Source organism: Lonchura striata, chromosome 2 (genome assembly GCF_050655825.1).
Source record: "Lonchura striata isolate lonStrDom1 chromosome 2, ASM5065582v1, whole genome shotgun sequence".
In the NCBI taxonomy this organism is placed as follows: Eukaryota; Metazoa; Chordata; class Aves; order Passeriformes; family Estrildidae; genus Lonchura; species Lonchura striata.
This window is the reverse complement of record NC_140704.1, coordinates 34,172,975-34,190,893: the sequence shown is the minus strand read 5'-3', so window position 1 is coordinate 34,190,893 and position 17,919 is coordinate 34,172,975. Positions and strand designations below refer to the sequence as shown.

The following is a 17,919-nucleotide window of genomic DNA, read 5'->3' as shown; positions in this document are numbered from 1 at the left end:
ACACCAAAATATGTATGCTATCATTCTAAATACTCAATTCTTACATAAAAAAGTGGAAGTACCTCAGCACACTACTTCATCACACACTATCACCAAACTTGCTGGGTTTGTATGTTTTAAGAAAGCCTTGAATTTCCTTTAGACAGGAGGAAACTGATAGAAATTACGACTTTTGGTCTTTACAGACAGAATCTGTCAGTTATAAAATAACACAGAAAAAACTAATCAGCATTTTTTGGCATTTATCAATTTAAACTGAATGATAAAATTGCAGAATGGTTTGGGCTGGAAGGGACCTTAAAGATCCTCTAGCTCCAATCCCCCTGCCATGGGCAGGGACACCTTCCACTACACCAGGCTGCTCAGAACCCCATCCAACCTGGCCTTAAACACCCTAGGGAATGGGGCATTCATAACTCCTTTGGGAAGCCTGCTCCAATGCCTCACCAGCCTCATAGTGGAGGATTTCTTCTTTAGTTTTAATACATTACATACTGAAATTTTAGAATATTGTTTTTGCGATAACTAAAATTAATTCATAATAATTATAAACATTTTGTAATAAGCCACTACACCTATAATTAATGAAAACAGTCAGTAGACTTGACCTTGCCATCACATAATCAGAACTTTACAGAAGATTGATATTACAGCAGAATATTATAGTGGATAGTTATAATAATGACTGGAAAATTACTGTGCTATTATACTCAAATTGAAAATTTGAGTAAGATTTTTTGTTTAATAAACTGTTTCTTAGCTGGGCAAAACCATCTCTGTTAACCATGAAGCAGAAATTCAAGAGTTCAGTTCTACTGACATTAAAAAATAGCAACTAAACTGATATATTAACTTATTTATGATTGTTACAACTTGGTAAGAGACAAAATATTCAGCTCAATCTGCACATCTCTAATTAATGCTTTAATTAAACAAAACAAGTCCACCTACTTTATACTACAAATACTATTAGTGACTACTTCACATAGACAACAATTTCAGGCTTATAAAGGCAGACAAAATTTAAGCTGTTAATACCTGGAGATGCAGACAACTTTTTGTCTGTAAGGACGGCAGTAACTGTCTCAATGTTAGATGCATCTGTCAGTTTCTGTTGATTCCCTGCAGTTTTCTTTGTGAAAAGAAATTTTGGTTTTGGTATTTGATTAAATGAAAGCCAAAGCACAAAGTAATGTATCTTGCAAAATGTATTAGTTGCTCCAAACTTAGAACCACCCATTTAAACAGAAGGTAATAATAAATATACAAAATCATTTAATTCTAAGATTGAAATTGCTTAGGACTATGATTTTTATCATCTTATTTGATGAAGGTCTTTTTCCCTAGAAAGAGTAATTTCTAAGAAAATTAATAGAAAAATCTCATTTTCTAGAGAATCAGTTACACTTTAATTCATTAACTTAAATCTAATACTCCATTAGAAAACTAGAATCTGTATCAGAAATGTCTGCTGGACTTCTGGAGCAAAAACAATGAAATCTGGTATTTGCTGTGAGATGTACAACCTTGTCTAAGATAAGGAAGATTTTTAAGGAAAAGACACATATGACACCTCATTCACCACTGACCTTCTGGATGAGAAGATGAGTTTTTTATGCAATGTTCTGTGGATAAGAGAAATACTTAAGTCTGGTTTTCTTAAGGATTAATATTTGCACATATTGCCATTGTGCATAGGCCTCTTCCTGTTTGAGCTCCTCTCCAACTCTAATTTTTACAAAATTCTGAAGAACTCTGCACTCAAATCTGTTTGAAGTTGGCTGACAGGTTCAGTTAGTAGGTGTCCTAAGACTTACATCAACATCCAAAGATTCATTTTTTTATTAAATAGATCTTGGAAGAGTGGTAAGATTACAAAATACATATGGAATATAACTCCATACTCTGTTGTGGAGATTTCTTCTCCACTTGGCTTTTAAAACCTACTTCAAGTTCTCTATTTCCCCATTTTTGGGCTTGGGGTTTTTTGTTGGGCTTTTTTGTGGTGGTACTGGATAGATGTAGTAATTATGGATTTTCCCACCTTAAGTTTCAAAATTCTTCCTTGAATAATGTAATGCTTATAGGTTCATCTAAACTCTACTAGGCTTCTATACCAGCTACTATAAATTCTATGCTTGGTTTGGACAACTACGTAAAGGGAACAACAGAAGTTAATTTCACAACTAGGTTTATGAAAGAAAATGTAAAGAGTCATTGCTTACCACACATTTTAATCCTTTTTAAAAGCATTAGTTTTCATAGAAGGAAATTAAATTGTTTTTGAAATGTTACCAAAAAGCAAGGGCAATTTATCTCATTCTACTTACTGCCTGTTCTGTAAACTTGTTTACTTGTTTTTGAAGTTTTTGACATTCTTTGTATTTCTCCTTGTAATGGTCAGCAGCCATTTGTAGACGAAGCTTCAGGTCTTCAACTTCCCTGCGCAGTTCCTGTTCAACTGCGTTTGAAGCTTCCTTAAAAAAAAATATAGAAACTGTTCTCCCTTTTGTTAAAATCCCACTATTTCCTAAAAAGTCTTTTTTCAATTAAAAAAGCATAATGCTCCATGTAAGTACTGAAGCTCCTGTTTTCTTTGTGGGAAAGAAAGGAATAGCACAAGCCGTAGAGCAAAGAGAGAGGCAGAATATGTGCTGAGCTTCATTCCAAGGAGGACACACTGAGGGATGTAAACAGGCACTGATATAATACCAGAGGAAGGTAAAGAAGATTCTTATTTTATGAGCTCATTAATGTGTATCTAAAGTCTGAATGTATAGGAAAAGTCTGAACACCTACCAGGGGGTGTTCCAGCTATCCTACAGACAAGTATAGCCACATATCAAAAGTGCACAGTCCACAACTATTCCTTCACACTCAGTAGGTTTCACCTGGGAGTGGCTCCATTGAGCCACTACACAAGCTACACAAACCACATCCAACAACTAGACACAGGCCATGCTCAGATACTTTCTGGTAACTTGAGGCATTCAGATGATTTGCTACTTCTATCATTATACATTTCAAAACACATTGTATACAACTGAAACTCTCAGGAAAAAAAAAAACATGCAATTATTTGGTGTTTTAAATATAATAGTTCTTTTGAGTGTTGTAATATTACAGTACTATTTTAATTCTGCTCAGCTCAATATATTTTCTTCACTTACACCATTACAGTAATCCTAGTGGCAAATAAATCCAATACAGTTGCAGTCACTGAAGATCCTTGAAAAAGCTAACTTTAATCAAAATGATGAAACATACATTTGCTCACTATACTTTTATCAAAGACTTAGATCAAGACAGTTTCCATTACATTAATATTTTTTATACTTATAAGTACTTAAATCAAGTTAACTTTGATTACAAATATTGGAAGGACTTAAAAAAATTCAGACAGAATCTATCTATGACAAAAGAACATTATAAAACAACCCAAGTTTCTACCAATACATTTTCTCATTTAAATGAATATTTAATGCTAGTGGCTCACTTAACAGAACTAAGACAGGGAGAAGATTCAAAATAACATAGATACTGAATTATTCTGTGAAAATAATGTAGGGAGAAGCAGATGTGAGTAAGAGCACAAACCACCTTTCTGACCAAATTTCTAAATCAGCTAATATGCACTTGATTTAAGGTAGTATATTGAATGCTGAAAGAAAATTTTATAATTATTTTCACTGATCATCCAGAAACCTATTTTATTCCCAGTAAATATTTTATAAATACAGACAAAATTCCATACTAAACACTGACAATTTACCTGTTCTTTTTTCAAAGTTGTGATGCTTCTGAGTTCAGCTGAAGCTTCAGCAAGTTGCTTTTTGAATTTTTCATTTTCCAGCCGCGCACTGTGAAGATCTGCCATTGTTTTATCCCGCACATTTACTGCATCACTCAGCTCTTTTGACATGAGAACAGCTTCTTGTTTGCTAGCCTGAATCTGATCTTCAGCTTTCCGAAGCTGCTCTTTCAAAATACTTGCCTCATCCTAGGAAAGAGAAGAGATGGAAGAGAACTCCTCATTTTTTAATTCAAAGCTTAAATAAAGGTTGGTATAGGGATTAGAAACATCTGAGAGTAAAGCCAAGTTTTCCTGGTGGCTTTAGCAAAACTACTACATCAAGAAGTCAGTACACAAGTACTACTTTCCCCACCTGTCCTCTTTGCCAGCAATGATATGCAAATTTATTTCACTGTGAAATAAAGGCAAACTTTATTTCATAGTGAAACAGTTTCACTATGAAATAGAAGTTTAAATTCTGGATTTTTGTTGGAATTTCAGCTTCAGTTTCAAACATATGACCAAAAAAAGTCTGTTTTCCACATCTCCGCTCTTATCACTGCAGGACTCCAGCACCAAAAGCAAAGTTCATCCCACAGAAACACACTGTAAGTATCAACAGAGCAAGAGTTCTCACAGTGCCTACAATTGGTTGATGTAAAACACTGTAAAGCAGCTTTGGGATGTTTTACTCACAGCTCTATTTCCCAAGATCTTGCACAACAAGCTTTCCAGAGGGAAGAGAGAACAGATAGTAATGAAGAGCAAACTGCAGCATGTAGCACTAAGCACACAGGGCAATCCAAAAGCCAGCTGACCAAGCTGAACTACCAGCCTCTCACTCCTCCAAGAAGGCCAAGATTACAAAATATAATTTTAATTTTTTTTAACAAAAGAAGCCACTATATAGTCACCACCTCCAGGCTCCCTGATGGCATATTCATCTTATTCTTGAGTCCAGACATAAAGTCTGGCTATCTCTAGTCCATTATTTGTTAATTTTTTTTAATATCATGTAAGTTCAGAGGAATACTAATACATTTTGTAACCATTTATGAAGATGGATAGACAAGTAAATGTCCTAAAGTCCTGTCTCCTAGCTATTCTTACAGCACATGATACATCGGTAACATATTTCAGTAAATATCTGTAGTTTCACAGTGTGAGATAAAACTATTAATGATCCCACCAGAAACATCAAAAACAATTTAAGATTAATTAATTACATAAATGTTTGGTCGCTTCAGTACTGAAACATATCTACTCCCTTCAAAATAAAACACAGTAGTAATTTAACACATCCAGAAACAAAAAAGCAAGAAAGAGACTTTCTTTCTTTTTACATCAATAAGATGTAACTTCAAGCTAGATAGTATACCCTTTTTAAACTCTATGTCCATCCTCAACAGCACTACTTTTCCACTTTAATATTATATTCAAAACTCGTATTACTTTAAAACAATTTCTAGTCTTTTGAGATCCAAGTTGCTTTGCTGTGAGAAGATTGGCAAAATACACCAAAAAGATGCCTGCGTAATCTGGCTTTTCCATGCTGGCCTCAAAGGCTATGTTTAAACTGACTCTCTAATTTAGATCAAGAGCACATTTGTAAAGCAAAGCTCCCAGTAAATTTCATTATTGCCTATCACACTGTAGATCAGAGAACAATCTCGGGGCACAGAAACTGCATTCCTTTTGGATGAAATGGAGAATGTACATCAGGAAAAAAACACCTAATGGTTATTCTATTGTGGATTTAGCTTGGCTGGATGCCAGGTGACCACCAAAACCACTCCACAATTCCCCTCCTCAGCTGGATAAAGGGGAGAATATAACAAAAGGCTTGTGGGTTGTGATGAGGACAGGGAGAGATCACTTAGCAATTACTGTCATGAGCAAAAACTGACTAAGCTTGAGGGGAAGATTAATCTAATTTATTACCAGTCAAATCAGAATAGGATAATGAGAAATAGAACCAAATCTTAACACATCCAGACCCCAGACCCTCTTTTCAAGTTCAACTTCACTCCCAAATTCTCTATCTCCTCTCTTCCAGCAGCACAGCCAAGATGAGGAATGGAGGCTGAAGTCAGTCCATCACACGTTATCTGCTTCTTCCTCCTCAGAGGGAGGACTCTTCACTCTCTTCCTCTGCTCCAGTGTATGGTAACTCCCATGGGAGACACTCCTCCACAAACTTCTTCAACACATATCCTTCCCACAGGCTGCAGTTCTGCATGAACTGTTTCAGTGCAGGATCCCAGCCACGGGGTGCAGTCTTCCAGGAACAGACAGCTCCAGCACAGGTCCCCTGTGTGGTCACAGCTCCTGCCAGCAAACCTGCTCCAATGCAGAGTCACAGCCTTCTTCAGGCACATCCACCTTCTCCAGCATGGAGTCCTCTCCAGGGTCTTCACCATGGGCTGCTCCAACACCTGGAACCTCTTGCCCTCTTTCACTGACCCTGATGTCTGCAGAGTTCTGTCTCTTATGCATTCACTCTTCTCTTCAGCTGCAATTTCTCTCACACAGTTTTCCCTCTCCCATAGCCTTCTTTAATCTGTTATCCCACATCATCATCCACAGGTTCAGCCTTGGCCAGTGAGGGGGCTACCTTGGAGCCTGATGGCATTGGCTCTGTCAGGCATTGGCTGGTATTGGCTCTCAGGGGAAGCTTCTGGCAGCTTCTCACAGAAGCCACTCAGCTACCAAAACCTACACAAACCCAGTAGAGGCATCCATGGCACCCAACTAGAACTAAGTATGAAGTAACCCCATGTGGACCATGGACAGCATAAATATGAGTTCTTCAGCAATTTCACTCTCCTGTTATACCACATGGCTTGCTAACCACAGTACTGCCACAGGGCACAGAAAGGCACCTCCTCATTTGAAACCCTGTCATTGCAGAGTTCTCAGTCAGCACTGTAGCTCAACAGCACATTCACCTAACAAGTCCTTCAGCAATCACTCCATGTCTCTTCTTTTCTTCTCCATCACCCTCTACAGCCTCAACACAACTACATTAGAAACTTCTTCCTCAACCTCCATTCATTTTTTATGAAGCTAAAAGCAACGTAGTACTCCACTTTCACTGAACTCAAAAATTACCTTTCCACACGTAGTTAATCTCAGTTCATCATTTGAGACCTCAATAAGCTCAAAAGGTGCAAAACTAGAACAGATCTCAGTCTTTTCATCATCTTCTGCATCTACAGAGAACATCATAATCCTCATGCCTCTTAGGCAATTACCCTGGTGATTTCTTCAACTTCTTCCTTTCTTTTGTCAAGCACATACAGCATTAGATATGTTTATTCAAATCAGGCCAATTATATTGAGTACTGCTTACCTTGTTTGATGAGGAGTGCAAAATAGCTTTCTTCATATTTTCTTTTTCAGCTATTAATAGCTGTAATCTGCCAACCTCCTCTTTATAATACGATATCATGTTTTCTTTGTTTGCATCCAAATTCTTAAACGTCTGGATTTCTTTTACTAGTTTGGTGTTTTCTATTTCTGTATTCTTCAAGTGTATCTGCAATGATGCTAAAACATGTCAAACTTCTTCCACATTAGAACTACTATTCACCTATCTATTTATGTGCTTACTAAATTCTAATCTATTCTAACTAGAGGCAGATTAGAAATGGTGAAGAGAAAAATTAAATATTTGATACTATCACTGCCCTCCAGCCCAAACTTTCTGGCTGGAATTTTTTCAGCATGGTCACCTAACAACAGCTCCACTCTACAGCTAGAAGTTAAAGACCTAATTTCTCTCCACTCATATTAAGTTATTCAGGACTCACTCCTCTTTTCACAAATGCTGGACAACTAAGGACAAGCAAAAGAGAAACGACTTGAAGAAAACCAAAAAGAAATTAAACTTAGAGCAGTAACTGCCCATAGTCATCTAAGCAAACAGGCCTACATGAGGAATATTAATTTTCAACAACAGCAAACTATTTCTAACAACTCTGCCTACAATAATGCAAAATAGCTCCTGCACTCAAGTCCAGAAGATCTGTGTTATTTACAAAGGAATTCCATGCTTGTAAATGATGCTTTGAGATTTTATAATCTAGGAACAGAAATAATCTTTTAAATACACTTGATCTGTTTCATACAACCTAAGGATTTCATTATTTTAGCATATAATGTTTTCTCTGCTTTGGGGGAGGGAGGGTGGTAGTGTATTTTATTCTATATATGTGTGTCTCTCAATACCAGCAAAAGAAATCAGCCATGCTAGTAAAATCCAGTGCAATAGAGAACCTACTAAAGCTTCTCAGTGTTATACACAAGGCTCAAGAAGAGGATTTAGAAAATAAAGTCTGGAGAGAGAATTTAAATGACTAAGAAGTATTTTAGTTATGAAAAAGTGTGTTAAAGATGATGAGTTACTGGGTGATGCACCGTATAGCTGAAGATTTTTCTCACTAGAATCTATTATTTTTTGTTGCTTGTCTCAGCTTTCAGAAATTGGTGATTCATTCTCCTTCTTAGACACCTTTTTATAACATGGTTGAATTCAGATGCTGTTTTCCTCATTCATTTTTACATGAGAACACCTCTAACTATCTTAAAGATATGTTCACAGAAGTTACCCATTTCCTCTTTTCCTTAACAAATTCAATTTATTAGACTTCTCCATAAAACATTATTACCTTTATTTCAAACCACTTCATTCCAGTGTATACAGGTACATGTAATAAAGTTACCTTATAAAGTTCTTTTTCATCCTTTTCTGTCTTTAACACACATTCAAGTTGCTCCTTCTCAAGCATCACTTTCTTCAGTTTGTCCTTCAGACTAAAACATTGAAAAATTAATGGTACAGAACTATTAGTACAGAAAATCCATGCATATAATAAATATTGTTAGCTTAAGAAAAAATCACCTTTAGGGAAAGACAAGTAAAATAAGGAAGGTAAGGAACAAAAAAGTAAGTACCTGTCTAACTCAGTTTCTTTTGCAATGGCTTTCTGAGTAACAGTCATGATATCTTCTTCAAGTTGGAGAACTTTTGAAGCAGCCTCATTATGTTTCTTCTTCAAATCATTATTTTCTCTTTTAAGATCTTCTGATGCTTGAATATTTTGCTTTTTAAAAAATTTCAAATAGATACCATTTAAGAATGTAATTCTTCAGAAGTAAAACATGGTATTTGAATTAATGCCAAAATATGACCATTAGTTTCTTCTCTTCCTTAAAATGTGTAACAAGTCCATTTCAAGTATGCATAATTAAATATATATTGAATATTGCTATGCACAGTTCATATATTAATAAGGGGTCAATAAGGAGTTTGTTTGGGTGCAAGCATAGTTACTCAGAGCCTACCAAAGACTTCAGATCACAGAGTAAACACATTATTTCCTATCTTTTGTCTACTTCCTTTATGCAAACAAACCACTGACTGTCTAGCTTAGAAAACAAAGAACTTTTATTTCTCTTTGTACTTGCTTTTAGTTAAAAATAAGACCTTGCATTTTTCCAGACAGTTACACTACAGTAGCAAACCATAGTAAAGACAACTGCAGGCAAAAGAAGAAACAAAACAAAACAAAATTCTGATTTAGAGCTGGTTACTACATGACATTTTCCTAGCTAGAACATATAGACTGTCTCACATAGCTCAAGGAAGCTCATGCAAACATTGTGGGATTATGGAAGCTGAGACAGATGATGACAACACCCAAAACAGATTCCTTTGTCAGAAAACTGACAAGTACAAGATGGAAAATCACTGCTAAGTATTGCATTTGTTATCTAATTACTATAATGTCCATATTCTTCTAAGGCAATGGAAAGCTGAATGCCATCTCCACCACAGCAAAACAGCCATTTAAAGTCAAGTTATCTTAAATAAGCCTGAAAATGTTTGGTTTTTTTTTTTTCCAGTGTAACTATTTTCTTGAAAAAAATAAGTAACACTAAAGTAAATAATACATACTGAGATAATATGCCACATTTTTCTGATATTGAAGTATGGTAAAGCTCAGGTTATTATCAACCATGACAGTGATATGAATCCAAGTGTAAAACAAGGTCAAGACAGACTGACCAACATAGCTAACTACAGCACGACCTAGGAGTGTTTGTGTAGCTACTAAGGTACAAGTTGTCTTTCTGCTCTAGATTTGGAAGATTAAACCACTACTTCATGTATTCATTTTTAAACAAAGCTCAATGCCCTGAAATAACAAGACTGTACTGTTATATCAAGAGAAACACATCAGCCAGTTTATGAAGAACCCCTACTGACCAAATTCCAACCTAACAAACAATGTTTTACGTACAATAAAATATAATGAGGACTGGTTTTAGTCATTAATTGTCAAGATACACTGTTCGCAAGTATAATTAAGCCTCACTTTTACAAGCAACTAAACAGAAGTTTGAGCATTATGATATTTTTTTTGTGAGAGAGGGGGTTGAGGGGTAGGCAGTATTGAATTGAGGAGTGGCAAATGATGACTCACTCACTTGGTACACACTGAACCAGCATGTATATTTTAATTTTTGTTATATATGCTACATAAAATGACTAATATATTACTACTATTTCAACTCTGAATGGCTTTTTTATGTCTTAATATAAAAAAGAATTTCAAGAGATCATGAATGTGCCATCTTTTTTTAAAAAAACAGCATTGGAGAAGATAACACACAACTTTCATAAGGTCTTAATTTTTGAAGAGCTATCAGTTTCTTGCAATCAAAAGTATAAATATTTTGTGTAACAAGGGCAGGATATTTTAATTAAAGTCAGTATTCTAAGTAAAACTTGCTATATAACCAGCAGCAACAACACACTCTATAACTGCTTGTCCTCCCCTAGTGCAGTGGAGACTAATTACTTGACCCTGTTTTGAAAGCCTAGTATAGTAAAAAGTCTATTTCAATGCATATCTGTGTTTTCTCTAAACACCACTTTGGTATAACTGTAACTGTTGTAACCTAAGTGCCTTCAAAAGAATTTAATCTGATACATTATATATACAAACTGTACAAGCAGTTCAAACAGACTGCCAAAGGTAACATATATTAAAAGGAATTAATAGCCTGAAAAAAATTCTCTCCACAAACAGCATTACAATTGATGCTGCTTTGCTAGGTATTCTAAAGGGACATGGTACTAAAATGTAAAAGTTCCATACTTAACAGATTCTCACCTAATAAACTTGTTTAGATACAACTAAAGCCTACAGTTTTTAAAGAAAAAAAAAAGGATTAATTTTTAGAGATGACTTGTTATTTTACAGAATTCTTAGTAATTCAATTTAGATGTAGCAATCCCTAGTCCCATACACCGGTTACAGTGGTTTCAGAGCCTGTAAAATTTAAAATGAGTGCTCTTAGACTTATTTTACAGGTAAAGTCAACTGTGTTCAGAAGGAGTCTGAAGAGGAAGAATAAACACATGTACAACACCTCTTACAAAAAAGATAATTACTTTCTGTAATCGTTGTTTTAATTCATTTATCTTATCTGGTATTTATTTTCTTCCACCTTCTTAACAGAGGAATTAAAAAAGCACAGCAAGAGCATGAATAATTTCAATGAACTGGTTTAAAAACACTCAACAGTTTTAAGGTTATTTTTAATCCAGTTAACAATGCAGTTGCCCCATCTCCTTCCCTAGAGTTACAACAGCCATAAGAGTGGAAGTGGCAACCAAACTGCATCACAAGGGTCAAGAGTAAGTAACCAGAAATTACTTAAATCAGATTTACTACTGCAAAAGAAGAAGTTATCAAAACAAAAAAATCCTGTAACTACTAGGAGTCTCATAAGTAAAATGAAACAAAAATTCAATGAGTTGTAAGGTAAATTTCCCTAGAATCAAAATCCCACTTTGAAAATCCTGATGTACCTTCAGATAGGGGAACAAGAAGAAATATCCAAAATCTTTACTGCTATTCTAAAATGGCAGATTTAAGACTGATAATTTTAAAAACAATTTTATAGTAATTCCATGCAACACTGTGTTCATAAAACTATTATAAGCTCAACCTAAAAGATATGCAAAGATCATGCTTGGGGTCATCCTTGAAACACATTTAAAATCAATTTAGTAAATAAATTTCTGCTGCAAAAAGACTAATAATCTTTCATATGAGAATGGAAGAGCCATAATGTTTCTAAATTCTCATTTTTATAAGGGAAAATCATGGCAAAAATCCCCACGTTCAACAACGAAGAACAGCATGCTTTCCCTACTCATTTCTTCCTTCAAATGGATTTTCACAACAGCAGTTAAACATTGCTAAGCACAGTCTGGTTAATGGAATGGTACAGACATCTCTTCCTATGATCAGCACAAACACATTTTTCATACATACTGAAGGTAGAGAGAGATCCAGCAGAATAAAATACTTGAAAAATACAATCCAAGACTATTTCCAGTCATTACACCTTGCAGCATGGCAATGGTTACCATGGCTTTTTATGCTTCATTTTCCCTTTCCATAACACATAGAAGTCCCTACCAACCTTTTCAAAATCACCCCACACCTAAAGCATTCACCTTTGATTAATGGCTAGTATCTGCAGCCTTTTTTTTTGCTTTTTGAGAATGCATACACTGTAACAAAGAAGAGTGAGAAGTTAAAAATGAGCTATGCAGCTCGCACTGAAGAGGTCAAGTCACTAAATACAAGGCAATATATTTAAAAACAAAAATAAAAAAAAAATAAAAACCAACCAACCAAACAAAAAGCAGTACCACCTTTCAGCTGGATTGATTTATCTGGATGTAATTTAATGTCAGAGGAACCATTTGATATCCTACAGAGAATTTAGGGGGCTTAGATCAATTATCTGCAGGAGACTTTTCTTTATCCCACTAACATCACAGCAGCTCTAACAGAATCATGTGAAACACTTGTATGACACCATACTCTGTTTAAAGGACCTCTGAGTATAAATGATGAACACAACATAGCACCACTGCAGCCAGTGCAAAAACAAGTCTGTCCATAACACGACATGAAAGTTCCGAAAGGAAACCTCAAGTTCTAATTTTTCTTTTAAAAAAAAAAATTAAGCATTCAGTAAAGAGCAAACCAATTCCAAATAAACTCAGTGACATTAAGCTTTTATCCTTGTGACTATGACTTGTAATAGAAATAATGCTCTAAAAAACACTGCAGTCAGTCTTTTGAAAATATAAGATGTCACAGTGGTTTTAACATCATAAAAGTGATCAAAACTACAACACTAAGGTCTACAGAACTAAATCTGTAAAAGTTCATCTAAGTTACATCAGTCACTCAATTTACTGTCATGAAGATTACAAACACGTATGTTTTTGCAAGAGGCAGCTGAAGCATTTACACACAGAGAATTTGCAGCATGTATTTACATGCCAGAATGTTACTTTCTTAAAACAATTTCACTATAAGCAATTGATTTTGCAAGGTTGTTTCCATGAATACATAATTTGAATTGTAGAATATCTCAAGTTACTATTTAATTTTCCAGTGAAATAATTTTCAATTGCCCAGTTTAAGAAATATACATACAGAGAACAGTCAAAAAACCATGAAACGGGGTTTCCTCTTAATATGATGTTTATAGTACCCAAGGGTGCTGTAATTGCTGGAACCAACCTGAGCAAATTCAGAGTGTTTGTGTCTAAAATTAAATGAAACTGGGGGGAGTTTAGGTTTTTGGGCTGGGGGGCAGCTTGCCTTTTGGACGGTTTGTTACCATCAGATTTCCACACATGCACTACACATTAACAGTATGAACAGAGCCTGGTCTAAAGAGACACTGAAGAAACAATTTATTCACTTACTCCTATTCCCTCAGGCTGAACTGGGCATTTGCACTGCTTACTCATACTGCTGACATTATCACAGTGCACCACAGTGTTTTTTCACTATCTAAGCAGGGAAATTCTCCTTATAAAATAGCATAAAAAGCCACCTTAAATGAATCCCTGATATTTGAATAAAATTCTCTAATAAATAAAGCTACTGTGCAGGTAGAACCTGTCAGCTGAATGTGAATTTACATGGATGCCTTATTAAAATTCCCCATCAGATAGATGAATAAGCCCACTTTTAAAAAGTTAAATGGCAAATTAAATTTACAAAAAGCATGAAAGAACACGTTTATCAAGTCAGTAAATTCACTTCTGCACCAATTTATGCAAGCATCATAACAGAAACACTATTAAAATGCTCACAAGATCAAAAGATAAAAAGGCAGTCTTCAAATCCATTGCTTCTGACTTAAGCTAAACATAGAAACTACTGGCAGAGGAATAAGACTTGTCACCACTGTCCCATTAAAGAAATCAGTTTAGAAGTGCCCTCTTCCCACTAGAGGGAGACCAATGACTGCAAAAGCATCTGCTCTTTACAGAAGCACAAAACAGTCTCCACAAAATTGAATGGTTGCAGAGTTACCAAAGGAATAACCAATAAAAGACACACAATGACTACTATATGCTTCTCTTCTTCAGCACAGTAAGACTGAATCTTAAAACAGTAGGCATTGTTGCCACAGACCTTATATATGGTTGCCACAGACCTTATACATGGTTTAACCATACACAAAACTGGGAACACAAAGACCAAAAAGCATTCTTATGTACAAAGCTAAACACATATTCATAATGTCTAAGATGAAGATTAGAAATATTTAAATTATAATTTTGTAACTAAAAACATACTAAGCTTTTGTTCCTTTTTTTAAAAAAGTTTCCTTCAATTTTTAAAATGCAAAATATATACAGATAAAACTAGCATAACAATGTTATTCAACATACTGATTAAGTATCAGTTTATGAAAGTAAATCAAAGGAAAAGTTGAAACATTAAAAGCAACCTGAAGCAGTTATGTAATCACGTATCTCTTTTTAAGCAAAATTATCTTAATGTGTAGTTACACCATTATTTTAACAGTCTTATATTGCTAGAGTTGCAAGTTGTATATATAGCATGATCCTAAATAAAAGTATGCTACCAGGGAACATCACCCTAGTTAAAACAGAGTAACTCTGAAATACTAACAGAAGGTTGCGAGAAAAAGATGTGACATTTCTGAAACATTTCCAATAATTTCGCATTTACTCTGAATTCCCACACAGAGTAGTAACAGATTAAGTTAAATCTTCACACTCAGTAAGAACTATTTTAATGTCATCTGGGGAAAAAAATAGTAGGAATAGTTTAACTGACATGAAAACTGCTGCAAAGGAATACTGTGCTTTCCTCTAACTGAAAATATAGCAAGTCTATGGCAAGCCCTTTTCAAAAGGCTAAACGAGGGGGGCAGGAAACTTTCATACTTGGGGGCAGGTAAAAGGAAAGGCCACTTATACCCTTCTCTAAACTGATTCTGTCAGAACAACTACATACTGCATTAAGCAGGCCTTGGATACGAGGAAAAATATCAACATAAAAGAAATAAAGACTGAATTTGTCTCTCATCTTACAGTATCTCAAGCTATGGAAGGGTGGGGTTATTAACACAACTAAGTGGTAATAAACCATAAGTACACACTAAAAAAGTGGGGCTGGACAGCATGTTTCCTGTGAGTGCAAACACTGACTAATGCCAAGCTGTGTGTCTTATAAATATCTTTTTTTCTGTAATGGTGGCAACAACAAGAAAAAATATTGTTTGCAGAATCATTCATGTGTTGAATACTAATCTTTTTTATTAATGTGATAAAGCACTAAAAAAATTAACCAAATCTAAAAAAACAAAAGCTTTTAGGGACAAGAGTGCAATAACGCATTACAAGAAGATCTGTTTCAGGAACTCTAATAGCACATTATGACTTTATATCTTTAATGTGTTTATTCCTCCTACCTTTGGTAGGAAAGGACCTGACTATCTTTTAAGAAGGCAACACAAAACTGTCTATCTCCCGAACAGCAAGGGCACCTTAACAAACCAAAGTCAGTAGTCTGCTGTACCCATTAATTTCAAGTGCCACAAACACCAGAACTATTTGTAAAACTCAAAAAATGGGAATCTTTTCAACACCTGAAAACATGCTTAGATCGCAACAGTCAATCTTGATGGAGCACTAATTGTATTACACCTATATAGATTCCTAAAAGTCATGCTCTTCAAAGACTGAGCTACTTTAAGCTTATCTCTTCCTAGTAACCACTTTAAAAATACCCAAACTCAGCAAAAAGCACAGAGAAGACACCAGTTCTACTGCCCAAAATTCTGCAAGAGTAACTAGGTGTGAAGAGAGGTCATTTAATCAGGAGTGGGAGAGAAGCTCTAATTGGGATTAGATGTGGCATTGTCATGTCTACAACTGCCCTGTCTATTTAAAGAATGCAATGCTTCTACAGAAGCATTTCTCAATGATCGAAGCTACTTCCGAGTTGTTTCTGAAAATAAAGTACTGACAAAAATCAACACCAAAAAGAAGAAAGTGTTCTAAAGCCATATGGATAAATATAAATAAAAAGGGGATTTTAAGAGAACTGTTTTTTAAGGAAATATTTTCATATTAGGAACTTGGAGCTTTCCCATCTTCTATTTGTTACACTGCACCCCAGTAAAGTAACTTATCTACAACTCCTAACCACACCATCAATATTCTGTTCAATTACAAAAAATATAACATAGCTTAACAATAGATTTGATCAAAGGACAAAATGAGCTAAAATACCCATATAATTTTGTCTGAAGAAACTAAGAAAGATTTTCAGAAATTGGGCAGATTGGAAAGTATTATGATTCTAGGGGTTCATAATTCCAGGGCTCCCTTATCACAATAAAAATGTAATAAGCAAATTTTAGTTGGCAGCATAAAGAGCTCTGCACTCAATTAGGATCAAATATATGTGTCTGTACAGACACATCCACTTCCGTGACATATGCAATTATTGCTTTTTAAACATAGTGCTTTGTATTAGTGTGGATTTTTTGAAAGCTTTTTGCACAAGCAGAAATATATTGTCCACTTCCTGATGGAAGTATTTGCAAAAACAAACAAACAAAAAAAAAACAAAAAAATCCCACAATGTTAAGAGATTGCACACAGGTTCAATGTAAATTACCTTTACTTTTAACAGAAAAATATTTCTATCAATTATAGCTGCCTTAACTACAAAAGTAATGACATACAGTAAATATAATAATTATATTTTCTCATATGGCCTATTTTGTTTTATTAATTGTTAATATGCTCTAAAGTATATTGGAAGATTTTTAAAATAGAATTCCAAAAGTTAAACCTTTGCCTCAGATTTTTTAAAATACAGATTTTTAAATTAATCTGTTCCACTTATTACCTATTTATATATTAAAAGTTTGTAGAGCATAACTAAAAATTCACATACATATGAAAAAAGATAACTAGAAACAAAAGAAGAAAATAAAAAGCCTCCACAGTACTTAGTTAAAACAACCACTCAAAGGCAAAAAACCTATAAGCCAAGCCAAAACAACCTGGCCCACACTAAGCACCTGTGAAGATTCTGCTGTTACAGAAAATACAAATAGATTCTGATTATTTATCACTTCTAAGATTATCCCCTGTAGTCTAATATAAAAACATCCAAATAAACATATTGCTTAGCTTTACTGCCAATAACAACTATTCACATCACACAAAGCACACTAGATTATCTGGGGGCTTCGTTCAGAAGCGGTTTTCTAAGACCTGGGTTAGTGATTAGTTGGAATGGGGATGTTTTGTGGGGTTGTTCTGTCTGGATTTTTGGGTTTGGTTGATGCTTTATTTTTTAAACAAGTCACAAGAAAAATAAAATCTAGGTACTGAAATCCAGCCGAGTGCTGTGTCACTGCTTCTCAGGAATCTTTAAATCAATCCATTAATGCACTGTATGTATTCCCAGCAAACATAAATTACATAGTCCTGTGATGTACTGCTGTGTATTGGGCTGGGGGAGGGGGGGGGGGGGGGCAAGGAGAGAATGTCATCCCTAAGACTGGAGAGTCACATATAAAGCATTGCTTATTAAAATTTCCAATGTTTAAAACACTAACTGCACCTGATTTAGTAGATGCTCACTTAATTTTCAGGAATAACACTCAATTTATATTCTGCTTATATACATAAACAAAGGAAAACTTTTTCAACTTAGCAGGTTTTCCACTTTAAAGAAGTGGAA

General features: G+C 34.9%; 1 protein-coding gene across 13 annotated transcripts in view; it reads right to left on the bottom strand.

Annotated features, from left to right (window-relative positions):
* TAX1BP1 (Tax1 binding protein 1) overlaps positions 1-17,919 on the bottom strand; it is a 56,515-nt gene that overhangs the window by 14,368 nt on the left and 24,228 nt on the right. For 6 of the 13 annotated variants that reach the window (XM_085568418.1, XM_085568407.1, XM_085568425.1 and 3 more), the window contains exons 6-11: positions 8,750-8,898; positions 8,518-8,608; positions 7,146-7,331; positions 3,773-4,000; positions 2,331-2,477; positions 1,039-1,132 (exon numbers count right to left, since the gene is read on the bottom strand). In XM_085568418.1, coding sequence (XP_085424544.1) covers positions 1,039-1,132; positions 2,331-2,477; positions 3,773-4,000; positions 7,146-7,331; positions 8,518-8,608; positions 8,750-8,898 — 895 coding nt within the window. The remainder of the gene's footprint in view (positions 1-1,038; positions 1,133-2,330; positions 2,478-3,772; positions 4,001-7,145; positions 7,332-8,517; positions 8,609-8,749; positions 8,899-17,919) is intronic. The other 7 variants (XM_085568446.1, XM_021538189.4, XM_085568436.1 and 4 more) reach the window with 4 other exon arrangements.